General features: G+C 43.3%; 1 protein-coding gene across 1 annotated transcript; it reads right to left on the reverse strand.

Moving 5' to 3' along the window:
• Positions 1–69: 69 nt before the first annotated feature.
• LOC124662173 lies at positions 70–12,996 on the reverse strand. Its single transcript, XM_047200049.1, has 14 exons — positions 12,836–12,996; positions 10,425–12,609; positions 10,310–10,378; positions 9,451–9,555; positions 9,278–9,355; positions 8,304–8,549; positions 7,601–8,209; positions 7,054–7,227; positions 6,069–6,195; positions 5,882–5,991; positions 3,815–4,015; positions 2,736–3,751; positions 2,348–2,596; positions 70–415 (listed from the first exon to the last, which is right to left on the reverse strand). The coding sequence occupies exons 1-14, from the start codon at positions 12,994–12,996 to the stop codon at positions 70–72; spliced, it is 5,676 nt and encodes a 1,891-aa protein (XP_047056005.1).
• Positions 12,997–14,376: the final 1,380 nt, after the last annotated feature.

Genomic DNA, 14,376 nt, shown 5'->3' on the forward strand with positions numbered 1-14,376 from the left:
CAACAATTTACAGTATCGACAAAGTAGCATCTAAAACCAAATGTGAATTTTTTTTCCAAAGTGCCCCCTTCATTCTATGATGGCTACAACTCTGTTCAGGAGGTTCAGGCCAAACACCGTGTCTTCACAGTTCACCTTGATGGTCAGATCCAGTGGTCCCGAGGCGTGCCCTTCTGCCACAACGGTAATCAGGCAGGGGTATGAATTGCTCAGGATCTCGCTGCAGAATCGCCAGCACAGGCCGGAGGCGTCGTCGATGCTGAAGGTTACCGGCATATCCATCGACACTAGGTGAACATTGGCGTTGCTGAGTAGTTTAGATGCGAGACTCTGGGCTACAAGAAGGTTCTTGTCGGTGTTGTCCGCGCTGTCTTCAGTGTGCTCAGGGTTTTGAAGATGATCTTTGAAGGTGCACCTGTTGCAATTCCAACAGATTAAGTTCATGCACACATGATCATCAGACGTAACCAATAAAGCCTGATTCCATACTAAGAAAATGGACAAGCAAAAAACTTAGTAAGCAAGTCTTGAGGAACAACAAATCAAGTACATACTGATGTTATGGGGAGAGTTCCATTCTGAGGCTGTAGGCTCATATTATGCAATTGATTTACCATGAGGATGAACACTCAGATACATTAGTGCAGATGAAAGTAATCTTAATTTGGATTTGTGTTCCTAAGCATGGTGCAAACTGCAAAATAAGTATCATGCGCCTTACTTTCAGTCTGATAGACTGATGGTACTCATCAAATGCAAACGAAAAATCCTAAAATGATACTCATTTGTTAAGATGTTTCTACTGGCGGATTTGAAGTCATGAATATTTTATGTGAAAGGTTGAATTGTTATAAAATTGAGAACATATTCCTAATTTCTTTCTCCTTTTTTGTGTGTACTATCTATCAATTGAAAACATAATGACGATATTCTTTTTGAATAGCACATGATGTATTAGAAATACTACTCTTTGCAGCAGATCCTCTTAACTTTTTTTAGTCAATAATAATGACCGGTGACAAAAAAAGCTGATTTGCTTTTTCTTTGTTTTAGTTTGCTAAGATCATGAACACAATTCTTAAGAAAAATATCATAGCATACTGAGCATTGAGCAAAGTAGCCAGGAGGTCTTCTGCAGTTGTTAACTAATAATTCAGAAACTATCACTCAGACTATTTAGAGGTACTTTTGAATTATCAAACATACTCGTGAGGGAGGCTGCAGTATCAGTGCATCACCTTACCTTACCAGTTCAGTAGAAATAAGATAAAGCTTAATGTAGCTGTTAATTGTAGAAAATTACTTCATCCTTCATTAGTTACTTCGGAAGTTATTTCCCTGTTTCTAAAATCTTGACCTTTTCTGGCCTCTTCTCCACTGTGATTTATTAAAGTCAATGGTTTTCACTGGTTTTGGCTATGTAGCTATATGTACATGGGCTTCTGATGCTAGCTCTGCTTTTCATTTATGAGCATTATAGTATTCATTTTAGTTCCTAAAGGATCTGCTTTTCATCTTTCATTTTGTAGCTTATAGGTTGTGTATTCAGGATGCGGCAGAAAGAAATCGAGTAGGGGGCATCGAGAGAATCTCATTCCGTGGATGCTGCTCCGGAGATTGGCTGTAAAAGTTTCGCATCATGCAGGAGTCTCAAGAGAAGCCGAACTTGCATGACAAGCTTCTAGGGTGATTCATATACATGTGACAACTGTGCTTTGCATGTTTGCAAATCGCTTCATAAGCCTGTATAACTTTGTTGAACAAAGCTTAAAGAAAAATCAAGAAACGCTGATCCGGTGACGTCATTCAATGACCCTTGGAAGCATCAGAACTACTGACAACAGTAGCACATGCAAGGAAGAGCAAGTGTGATATCCTCACAACTTGAAGTAGAGGTTAATCGCACAACGTTTTAAAATATTATATCCTTTGCTGTTCTATCAGATCTGTGTGTTGTTTTTTGATAATAACTTACATACATAGTGTTCCGACATACTGGATTGGTAACTAGTAACTGCAATTTCCATGAATGTCGGGTAGGAGTACTACAATTATTTCTATTCAGAATCTTCTGTGGAATTTTTCAGTTTTCTGATCTTCAAGATTTATCCAATGATTTTGCCAATGTTTATGCTTGGGATTTTCTTCCCCTGGGGTTTGCTTGTTCTGAGCAACTCTAAATGTTCCCTCATAAAAACATGAGCCCGAAATGTTGAAAAATGAGTATCCATAGATTAAAATAATCCAATATTCTTCAGCTAATTACTCTTCATCCTGTTTTTTCCTTCATCAACTCTTGTGGCATGAAAATAAGTTAACTCAGTAAAGATAAAAAGAGTTTGGTTACCTTCTAGCGTATTCGAACATTCCCCTTAGCTGGTTTTCCTTGCACAGAAAAGCATTTAGATCCATGGGTAGTGGCCGTACAAAATAAGCAATGTCTGGGTGAAGCTTGGCTGGATGTCTTTTCCCATTGCAAAAGACAGACAGCTTCATGGGCAAGATATGGTGATGGAAGTGAACCTGAAGAACCCTCTTAGCTGTCTGTTGCGGAGCCAAGGACTGTATCTCTTCCATTGGAACAGGAGTTGGTATGCTGCACGTAGAGATGATTAACATATATGAGCTGAGAAGTTAAATAAGTTGACCAAGAAAATGTGGTAACACAATTTTATCATAGGCATCTGGCAATATAAGTGATAGTCTAATTTGTTTTCTTTACAGATGGTGCATACCTTGCAGATCCTTCTGATGTTTCCATGCCATGCTCACTAGTAGAAGCCTCTTCAGATTTGATGGTTATATCTACGAGTTGGTCTGGTGTAACATTCTCAACGAACAAGTCTATACATACTAGCAACCGTGAGTTGGGTGAAACCTCCGATGAGAAGGCATATAGAACACTCAAGCCATTACTGTTCGATGGGTCTAATAATACATGCAATTTAGGTTTTCGCTCAAAGCTGCGAGTGGTAAAAGAGACTCTTGCGCATGACGCCTGTATCGAATTCTGAACAAGCGGTGTAGTGGGAGCCTCATCAAGCCACGACTCCAAGGCTGACTTTGACATTAATTCAGTTAAATCCGTGGAGATGAGAGATGCCAAATTTTCATCATCTTGACCTGCATGGCCTTGGCCTACACTACCGTCGTACATATTAACCAGGGGAGCTTCCTGATTACCTTCTTGACGATGAAGGTTATGGCCATCATCATTTGAATATTGCTTAGATCCAGTGCCATCTCTGTCAAATAAGTCACCACCTTCACTTTCTGAATCATAAAGGGAGCCACTCTCATTTGCTGAAGATCCAGATTCAGCATCAGAATTATTACTATCGGAGGAATCAGCTACGCCTCTGGTTGATTCCATTGTCTTATGGATTAAAACCATACTTTGGGGTTTTGGAAGTGGTGCATAACCAGGAGCTGCATGAAGAACAACTTGTGACAGAGAACCGGGAAGATAAATCCGGTAATTGCTGTCTGAATTAGATGCAGAATGTATCTTCCCATCGAAGATATGATCAGCTAGTTCCTTACAAACATCTGCATTCTGTGATCGACATGAGGAGTCATTTTCATTAGCACAGAATGGCAGAAGTCCTGATAGAAAACGTGCACGATCACGGACATCATAATTCATGTCACATGCAGCAAGCTGAATTACATATGCCACTATCCTTTTGAACTCTTGTAGGTGTTCCCTTTTGAACTCTTGTAGGTGTTCTTCTGCAGCATGTATGATAACCTGAAAAGGTAAACCTATTACCGATCTCCATTTAAGTGTAGGAACATTTAAGTTAGAATATACCTTTGCACAAGTATTTAAGATCTGAAGCTTTGTCTCGAGCACTTCAGCAGCAAAGGACCATGCCAGATACTTGAGAACAGCTGGAGCAATCCTCAGGATGAGATTCCCAGTGGAGCTATACTCGCCAAATATCCAAATAATTAAGGATCGTGCTGCAGGCTCCTTAATTACATCCAGAGTACGAACCAAACGGATAATCACCTTTTGAGGCAAAAAAAATTAATGAGCATGTGAAATAAAAATGTAAAGAAGGAAAAAATCCATTCTAACAATAGCACAAAATTACATTGTATATTCCACAATAGGAAATCTACACATCGTCTTAAATTCCATCGCAAATATGTACACAGGTCCACCATGCTTCAGTAGGGGCATTATTACTAATAGAGAAACATGAGCAAATGATCCCGAGCTGATATATGAGAAGAGTCCGGATTTTTGCCCCCTGTGGGCTATACTACCACATGCATGACAATCCAATTGATGCCTTACTGGCAGATTGCATTAATTTCACTCGCATAATTATTGTTTGCTAATTAACACACTAATGCAACCTCTATACAGTTCAATATGTCAAAACCAAGTAGCAAAGCTGTCAAATAACTAGTGCCAGCCAGGTTTGCCTCCCATTTTCTTAGTGACCCTACATTTCTAACCCAAAACTATGACATGCTTGGTTATTAGTTTGGGTGACTTGATGGTTCAAATCTGTATCTAGCAGCCTTTACCGGGTGTCAACAGTGCATGACGCTTGAATCTAAATGTAAAAAATTAGTTAAAGACAGCAGCAATTTTCATGTACTACATCTGGCCGGGAGACAATCAATTCATGGTCTGCCCATTGTTTTTTGCACTAGAAGAGAGTTAATTCTCTTGTCCAATGAGTAAGGTTGTTGGATTGAAATGCACGGTTTTTTTCCATGCAATGATGTCCTCAGATGCATGCAAGAGATTACCTCTAGCTGGGGTAAGATTGTGCTGACTGTGCACTGTATTCACAATTTCACATAAGCGCCCCTTAATCCTTTTTATTCAGTTAAAAAAGTTAATCCTTTTGACGTTACAACTATGCAGTGTTAAATAAAGCGCCCCTAAGCACACGCTTACAGTCGCCTAAGAGCTGAGCGGAGGCAAAACTCCGAGTGCTTAATTGCGCTTAAGTGTGAGCTTAATTGTGCTTAGCACTTTAATCCTTCAGAAAAGGGAAAGGCGGAGGCAAAACGATCGATCAGCGCTTAGCGCTTAACAGAACCTTGCAACTATGGATGGCTATTACTCCCCATGTATTTGGAATGTGGCATAGCCAAGTAAAAAAGTTTCATATCATATATCACCGAGCTATTTTCCATGATAAAAACCTTCAACTAGTAACAAAATTAACAGTCCAGCATGCATGCTCAGGCTTCCAACTTCAACAGATAAGCACAAAATTACATGATCTTTTTCTAGCAAAGTTTTGATGGTAAGCCCCTATTGACTTGCCCTCTAAACCTTCAAGTAGTAACAGTATAGCACTTCCTATGCATGCTCATAGTTTTATGTGTCTGAAATACAAAGTGTGCATGTGTCTCCAAAATAACAGTAGCACAAAGACTTAAATGTTGCAGCTTGATTCTTGAGAGCAATTAGCAACCAGGTAGCCATCAGCTTTCCATAATTAATGAACAGTAAACTATACATTGTGGGGCCAAATGGCCATAACTAACACCTTGCTTCACATATTATAGCCTAACAACACGCTAGCACTAGCAATCAATCATGTCATGCAGCATATGGTTCCAGATCTCAAGGACTGAGTGAATGATTGACGGAAGGCAGGTATGCTCTACCAGGGGCAGCCACATATTCCTATATGAAACACCATAAGTTTTACAGCAGAGCGTACATTCCAGGCACTGATGTGACTGATTTATCAGATGACAATCATAACTTCTCGTAAAATGCATTAGCCATATATTGAGAAGCATGCAACAACAAAACTAGTTCATTCAAATGTGAAAGAAACAAAATATAAAATTATGTGGCAGTACAGGATTAGGAGCTTATATAAAGTAAAATGTGCAGTACCTTTTCGTGACATGCTGCATCTATTTTCACTATTGCTTTGATTGAAAGGATAGCTTGGACTAACACAACATCTTCTCCATCCAAGTGAACTGAGTTTGCGATAGATGATTCTGTAACATGGTGAAATCAAACATTACTCTTCAAGAAGATAACCAACCACATAACATGCAGAGAGAGCAATTATTACCATAAAATACAAGTGCCAAAAGCCCTTCAAGGCAAGTGGAGGTGACAGAGGGGAGCTTTTCGGCACACAGTGCAATTGCAGCAACTGTATCGGCCACAAATCTCCTATTCGGGTCTTTAATATAATCCTGCCAGCAATTACAAAATGGTAGCATGAACTGAATGGCGGATAACTACATACTAATTCTGATAGCTGTTTCCTGAATTATTTACAACAACAAAGCCTTTTGTCCTAAGCAAGTTGGGATAGGCTAGATACGAAACCTAACAGAAAAACAAATAAACTAAAACGTGGAAGAGAGAGAAAAATAACACAGGATGAGTAAACTACTATTCCAGTACAAGAATTGCTGATTTCCATGTTTCCTCAATTATTTTCATAATAAAAATAACCAAAATTAAACACAAAGCTGCTTAAAGAGTCCAGGAGAATTTAGAAAGATGTATTTACCATGGTCACTACAACACAGAGAATGCTAGGTTGATTTCCGTAACTATAGTGGCTAAAAGAAGGCCGAGCTACAATCAGCTCTTTAGTTTGAAACCTGGAAAAAAATCGTAGTGGTAGCCAATGATGTATACTGCAAACGTTAAAATCTCAATACGAACTACTTTTATATTCTAGGCTACAGAAGAAAGACAAATCTGACAGATATTGTCATTTTTGTGTAGCCTAAATTACAAAGTGGTTCCCATTGAGATTTTGCATGTATGTAGTACACATCATTGGCTACCTATAGAATTATGTTCCAGATTTTTTGAAACTTTGAAATACGAATTATGAGTGTTTGAAAATAAAGGGCTACGTGTAGCTCGGCATCCATTTTGAGTTTCTCAAGTGTGTGATGATTATGTAATCATAAATATGATTATGTAATCATAAATAGAAGTTTTATCTAAGATTTGCATGTGAGAAGCAAATATAACAATGCAAGTAATCATGACGACTCAAATGATAAAGTTTATGTTGCACTACAAAAGAATACCTGAAATTCTTCAAGAATGGCTGGAATAGACGACTCTGTAGCGATGGTGGTGATTATTTCAAGCTTCAAAGCCCTAGTCTGATATGGGTCTGAAGCACATATGAAGAAATCTTCATAATATGGAGCAAACAATAAAGGAGCAGTCTTGGCGAAAACTAGTATGTTGCCAAGCATCTGCAAGAACAAAAGTGTTAAGTCAAGAAAAACAGGAACTTAGAAAAAACATACAAATGAAGCTTATGTCTGCACAGGGAACTCAATTTTCAGATTTCTAGATTATCATCCAATTGTTAGTGGAAAGTTGTGTTTGTGCTCGATACACAGTTCAACCAATCAAGTAAACACAACTGAAGCATGGACCAGTCTACCAGTAGCACATGGGCATTACACAATTGTTATTCAGCTCACAACTATATGACATTTACATTCATAAGTTGATTGCTAACAAATGTTACTTATGTGGAATTAGAAATGATTAGCATGCTACCATATTTATTTCTTAGTGAAATCCAGGACACAAAACAAAGAAAAAGTATCTAGAAAGTACCACATATGTTGCATCAGGAGACGAGCGTAGGGTAAATAAAATCGGGCCAACAATTATCTTCACTTCCTGAACTGGAGCCATTATCCAATGAACACTTGCTGCTGCAAGTATCACTCCACTATTTTGGCTCCACAGAAGAGGCGATGTGCATTTTAAAAGAATTGTGACATCTTCATTTGTGCTAGTAGTGACAGGTGGACTTCTGATTTTATCACCCTCTCCATCAAAACATGCTGAATATTCGTCAATGTAATGCCGAAGCAACGTCATGCTTGAGATAGTGCCACACGCTCCATTAACAACAGTTTCAGCTTGGATGCAGGACATATTATCAACAGGAACTGAATCTTTAGCACCCTGGATCTCCCAAGACAAATTTGAAGCAAATATTGCAGACTCCTTAACCAATCCATGTCTAGCAATCACATATCGCAAGAGGATCTCAATTAGAGTAATCTGATACCATTCTTCAATATCGGGGAGTGTCTCACAGAGCTTTCGGAAATGCTTTGCTATCAGCGCTAAACCATTTGGACACACTGAATTAAATGCAACAGCAGCAGCTCCCACTACACCAGAGGAACTGTCACCGAGCAAGACATCCACAACCTGCAAAAACATGGGCAGGCTTCAGATACACATAACTCTATTCAAGCAGAGCATCAATGCGAAAAACAAGAGAAGCAGGTTGCGCAAATCAAACCTCCTCCAAAGTCGTGTTTTCCTCTGGAAGCAAGTCGTAGAGCTTACAAAGTGCATAAGCCGCACATTTCCTGACATATGGCGATGGATCCCTGGCACATTTCTTCACAGCCACTAACACGAGTGGAGCGACAACGTGCAATCGGATACCAGCCATAGTGCGGAGGGCCCAAGCCCTCACTAATGGGTTTATGTCTGATAAATCCTTCTGGAATATGTTGATAGAAAGGAGAGCTTCGTTTTGGCGCCTGCAGCAATAGCGACATTTTTTTTACAATCGGTTTGAGTGGCAGATGCCAGCACAGAAAGAAATAACACTCCTATTCAAAACTCCACTTGTCGACCAAGATTGAAACTACGAAATAGCACGATCCTTGTCTACAACAACATAATGGAATTTTTTACATATCAAACATTGGGATGTAAAGCATCGACAAATTTAAGAATCTGTCTACATTCTTATCCAGGGTCCAATTCAAGCATCCAAAAATTTGCTTTTACTGAAGAACAGATTGTTTCTCTAACATCTTGTTCCACACATAACCCGTACCTACTTATCTACGATCTGTTTAATCTAATCACAGGCAGGAAAAAGATGCAGATGAATCTAGCTGAAGCAACAGCAGCCCTCGCCACATTCTACTTAGGATCTTGCTCTACTAACAGGCAGGGAGAATTGCATGCTAGATTCTCTGTTCCGCGGATTGACATGCTTTGCGTGCATTTCTAGCACCACTACCATGGGTTTGTTCCGTTGTTTATGGATATCTTTTGAGCATTGTGTCTTAGGCCAGACTATGTTGTTTCTTTCGCTTAAAATCTGGGTGCACTGACTGCAGGTGAATTTAGCTCTGATCGTCTAAGCATATCACAGGCGAGGCAAAGTGCAGATGAAAATTTAACTGAAGCAACAGCAGCTCTCGCCGTGCTACTTAGGATCTGGCTGGGCTGGACTAATCCGCAGATGATAGCTTAGTTCTCGGCGTAGTGGAGGAGGTAGAGGTAGACGAGCTTCTTGACCTCCAGCGACTGTGCTGCCACGTTCTTGACCACCTGCCAGCCAGCCAGCAGTGAAAAAAAAAATCCAGTCAGGATCCGTGGCGTGGCGTATGGAGTGAGAGGAGGGGAATTGAATTTCCCAGAGGAACCTGCGGGAAGAGGTGCGCGACGTCGACGCCCTGCGCGATGAGCGCGAGGAGGCGCTTGAGCGCGTCGACCTTGTCGCCGTCGAAGCTGTCAGGATCCCGATGGATCTGACCGAAGAGGATCACGAAGAACACAGATTTGAGGAGAATTCGAGATAAAAGAGATAAATTGCTAAAACTAAATAAAAGGTAAATTGCAGGAAAGTAAGATAAAATTAGGGTTCATATTTCTTGGTTGATTGCAAGGGGATACAAGGGTAGGCTTATATAGACCTAACCAACTACAACATGACAACATAGGTGGAATACCGATACTACCCTTACAGCTAATAACCCACTACTCCATAGCACTACTAGTCCCTGACATTACTCCCCCCTCAAGACCATTGCTCAGCAATGGACAAGTTTCTTCAGAAACTTTTATCATTTGTAAATTATCCTTCCGAATGCATTCACTATCAAGGAGGGAGAAATGTAATGAAGATAATATCCATTTCCCTGTACTGATATATATGTGAAGATGGCAGCAAATGTTTTGTACTGTCAGTCTCATGGACACCTTGCTGACGGACAAACTCCAATTGGCCATGAAAGAATATCAAGATGTATGGATATTGAGATAAGGAGATGCCACTATATGCCATACTAATCCAACCCTTAATCTGAATCAGCTCTGTTATGTTCAGCCGGTTGCATGAAAAATGGAGTGATTCAATACCAGGATCCCAAATATGAGAGGTGTTGCTCGTTGGTAGTTGAATTTTTAAGACTTTGTACAAAACTGCTGCATCTCTTCCTTCTTGAGATATTTTTCCAGAACACAAGACCACTATCGCACACACACTAGTGGCAGTTGACATACAGATTGCAGAGAGAATAGCTTCTGTCCAACTGAACATGCAAGAGTAGCAGGCAAACTGCAGAACTGTTTCTGAATGTGGGCAGTCCAAAACAATTGCCAAGGAACAATAGTGTACCTGGAGGAAATCAGCCGAAGTATTGTACCAGGAATGAGACTGAGACCAGAATTGTGCCCAGAAATGCCTCAGGTCCATTAGAGTTGGCACTGCAGTTTTGCTTGACACCTTATCCATTGAGAACTCCCACAAAAATGCATACCATGGATTCCAAGACAAAATGTGAATGCCCTTTTTCATTGATGAATCAAGAATATGCTGAGCTCCAAATATTTTATCTCCATCCAGAGTTGTATTACGCCAGAGAGCTGATATAGCCCAATTGCCAAGACTGAGAGCACCTCTTTGCCACGATTGGGTGGCTTCAGGAGAGAAAAGATTACCCTGTATAGTCTGTATAGCTGAGAATTGCTTACTGTTGCAGCTCAAGAAGTTGAAATGAGTATGTACAGATAAGTTCACAGCCTTCTGTACTTCCAACAGAATAACCGGCAGTAATGAAGCAGCGATACCATACATATCGGGAGGTTTAGCTGGTGGTTTATTTAGCATAACATCCTCAAATACTCTAATCACAACGGACCGATATTCAGATTGGGACCATAGGTCAGTCGTACCAAGGAAGTAAAAATGACCTGCACTGCTGACTAGTTTCCCAACATGTCCATTGCCAATTGGGTCGTTGCTGCTGTCGTCATTCTGAGGGGTCATTAGAAATATTGAAGCTCCTGGATCCCATTCTTTTCTTCTCTCATGAATTACTAATACATTTGACTGTGGGTCGCTCAGCTGTTGTACATGTACTGATGCCTTCTCAAACTTGTGTTGCTGCTGCACATCAGTGAGATAATTCAGACAAGCAAGTGTTTGTTCAGTTTCTGGTGCCCTGCTGACACACTTGAGAATATGTTCAATGTCTTGCTGCTCTTCTGCATATGACCGCTGCTCAGGAGTGCTAGTGAGCACATGAACAAACTCATTTGAGCGGCCATCTGGATTGTCGTCGTCAACAGCGAACACTGACTCAGGAACGACTCGCTCTAAGGCATAATTATCTGGTAGCGCATAGTAGCTACGCTCAGTACCATCTGCTAGGAACAAACTTTTGTGGTTGAGATTTTGAAAATCATATTGCTGTGACATTTCATCGAACAATTGCATAGCGGTATCTGCAGTAGCTGATTGTAGTGTTGGTGCACTTGTTGCAGAAACAGGGCACACCAGTGTAGGAGCAGCAAAAGATTCGCCAAAACGGGAGCCAAGAGGAATTTCTGATGAGCTTGCTGCTGCACACGTAGAGGACCTTGAGGGAGCAGAAAAGGTCACCTCAGGAGTGCCGTCGAAGACGTCAGTGAGGAGGCCGTCGAGCGGTGGAAGCCTGGGCGCGGAGGTGTAGTCAGTGGCCTGCCTCTCGGAGTTGGCCGAAGCTTGATCTCCATGGTGAGGTCCCTCTTGCACAAATTGGAGCGGAACATGACCATCTTGGCGATCTGGATGCAGGGGGGCTGCACATGATGGCGCAAGGCCATCTCCGTGCACATGATGATCTGGATGCATGGGGGTTGCACGTAGTGGTGCAAGGTCTTCGTCGGGATGGTGTGGGAGCGCCCTGGTCGACCTCATTGCTGAATGAGACCGTCGGCGTCGAGGGGTTCGAACAACGACGTGTGGTCGGGAAACTCGCGCAGGGTACTCGCCCACTTCCTTGGGCGACGACGACGTGTGGTGGGCCGGTGACGAGGAGGTCTTGGAGGAGATGTGGCTCTGGATCGGGCGGAGGTCTCGATTTGGAGTGGTCGGGGCGGTGTCGGGAGCCGGAACTGGATGGTGGTCGAAGCCGGCGGGATGCAGATCTGATGTGACTGGAAAATTGGGAGGAGAGGAAGTGCTGGTGTATGGAGTTGGGTATGGAGCAGGCGGTGGCCAATTTGGCCAGTTTGGGGAGAAGCCATATGCGGGCGTGTACGCGGAGGCGGGAGGTGGGTAGGGGTAGGTGCCGGCGTAGGGGAACGCGGGTGGGTAATAGCCGCCGGGAAAAGGAGTAGGTGTGCAGGTGGCGGCGGGGGAGAAACTGCAGGGGGCGTATGGCGGCGCTCCGCAGCCACACGGGGGTGGGGGAACCATGGTGGTGGGGAAGAAGGGGGTGGGCACGGTTGCCATGGATGAATCGGAAGAGGAGCCGCCGGTGGAAATTTTGGCCGGGAATCGCTCGCTCTGATACCACTTTGTCAGGATCCCGATGGATCTGACCGAAGAGGATCACGAAGAACACAGATTTGAGGAGAATTCGAGATAAAAGAGATAAATTGCTAAAACTAAATAAAAGGTAAATTGCAGGAAAGTAAGATAAAATTAGGGTTCATATTTCTTGGTTGATTGCAAGGGGATACAAGGGTAGGCTTATATAGACCTAACCAACTACAACATGACAACATAGGTGGAATACCGATACTACCCTTACAGCTAATAACCCACTACTCCATAGCACTACTAGTCCCTGACAGAAGCGGGAGTCGAGGAGCGCCGGGAGGGCGGCGTCCTCGGGGTCGTCGTAGAGGTGCGCGTCCGTGCCCATCCGCCCCACCATCCACGACGCCGCCGCGCCGCTCGCCTGCAGCCCGAACATCCCCATGCCGGCGGAGGCGGCGGCGAGGGTGGCCGGATCTCGACGGCCGTGGCGACTAGCCGGAGAAGAGAGACGAACGCACGGGGCGCCGCGATGGTGTACACCGAGTGGGCCGTATTTCTGGTTCGTTTATTCCTTGGACACAAAAGTTGGAACTGCTAAGTCCCTTACTGTGGACAAGGCTTCTATCTTCTTTTTCGAGCCTGTGGATGGTTGTGTACTAGCCATGTATAGACGGTAAACGGGCTGAGTCGAATACTGTAGATTTCTTCGGGTTTGTTCGGGTGCTCCACCAAGGAGGGAGTCGGTACTTTTGATGACATCATCGCCGACGTAGCAACCGCTGCGGCGCAACTGACGGGACATGATCTGGTGGGCCCGACCCACGACTGGGCGGTCAGTTTGGAAAAGACCGATCAATGCGCGTTGACCGAGGCGTTTCCTCGATCCTCGTGCGTAGTGGAGGTAGTGGGCCGGCCGTTTTCTCTCCCACTGTGACACGTGTAGGGTCAGATTCTCTTCTCGGTTTTAACGGCACCGATTTAATGGCTTAGATTGAGGATTAAGGCTCTTTATAAACGGAAAGGAGAGGCCGGTTCATCCCCTTCATCTTCTTCCACCCAACTCCACTCTTCATTGCCACCACACCGAAGCTCTCGGAGCAGTGAGGAAAGCGTCCTCCGGCGAGATGGGGAAGAAGAGAGTCGACACCTCCTCCAGCGCCGTCGGGTCGAAGCCGACCGCCGCCGCGCCAAGGTCATCCACCGTCGTGGATGCCGCTGCCAAGGTTCCACAATGCGACTGGGAGCGATCTACCATGACCAAGCGCGAGGAGAACAAGATGCGCCGCTTGGGGTTGATCTCCAGCAACGAGAAGGACATCAAGTTTCCAGGTGCGGAATCTCGCTCCAAGCCTCCCGCCGGGTTCGTTGTGATGTTTGCCACTTTCTTGTACGTGGGCTCTCTCTTCCAGCCCACGAATTTCTTCGCTGCCTTCTCTTAACCTACGGCATCCAGCTCTGGCAGCTGACGCCGAATTCTATTTTGCATCTCGCCATTTTTATTACCATCTGCGAGAGTTTCCTGGGCATCGAGCCGCACTGGGGCTTACCATAGTATTAAAATGAAGCTCTAATAAATAAACATCTCTGTAGTCAAACTCATATGACTAGACACTACTTGCTCTAGGACCGTAGTGGCGTGCTATTCTAGCCAAGGCGTCCATGATGAAACTGCCGCAGAAGACATATATATACAAGCCAGTAAATCCTCTCGTTTCCTTCATTGCCTCCCCTTCTTCACCTTCATCATCGTTCTTCACTCGCCAACTGCGCTATAAAACATTTTCATCGTCTGGATCTCCTATTTTCACAGATTTCTCTCATC

This window comes from Lolium rigidum, chromosome 6 (genome assembly GCF_022539505.1).
Source record: "Lolium rigidum isolate FL_2022 chromosome 6, APGP_CSIRO_Lrig_0.1, whole genome shotgun sequence".
Classification (NCBI taxonomy): Eukaryota; Viridiplantae; Streptophyta; class Magnoliopsida; order Poales; family Poaceae; genus Lolium; species Lolium rigidum.

Excerpts from the sequence above, each read along its gene's own strand:
- LOC124662173 (XM_047200049.1), bottom strand. The coding sequence starts at position 12,996 with ATGGGGATGTTCGGGCTGCAGGCGAGCGGCGCGGCGGCGTCGTGGATG. Across the intron at positions 8,210-8,303 it reads AAAACACGACTTTGGAGGAG|GTTGTGGATGTCTTGCTCGG; the intron begins GTTTGATTTGCG and ends ATGTTTTTGCAG. Across the intron at positions 7,228-7,600 it reads CTCCTGATGCAACATATGTG|ATGCTTGGCAACATACTAGT; the intron begins GTACTTTCTAGA and ends TTGTTCTTGCAG.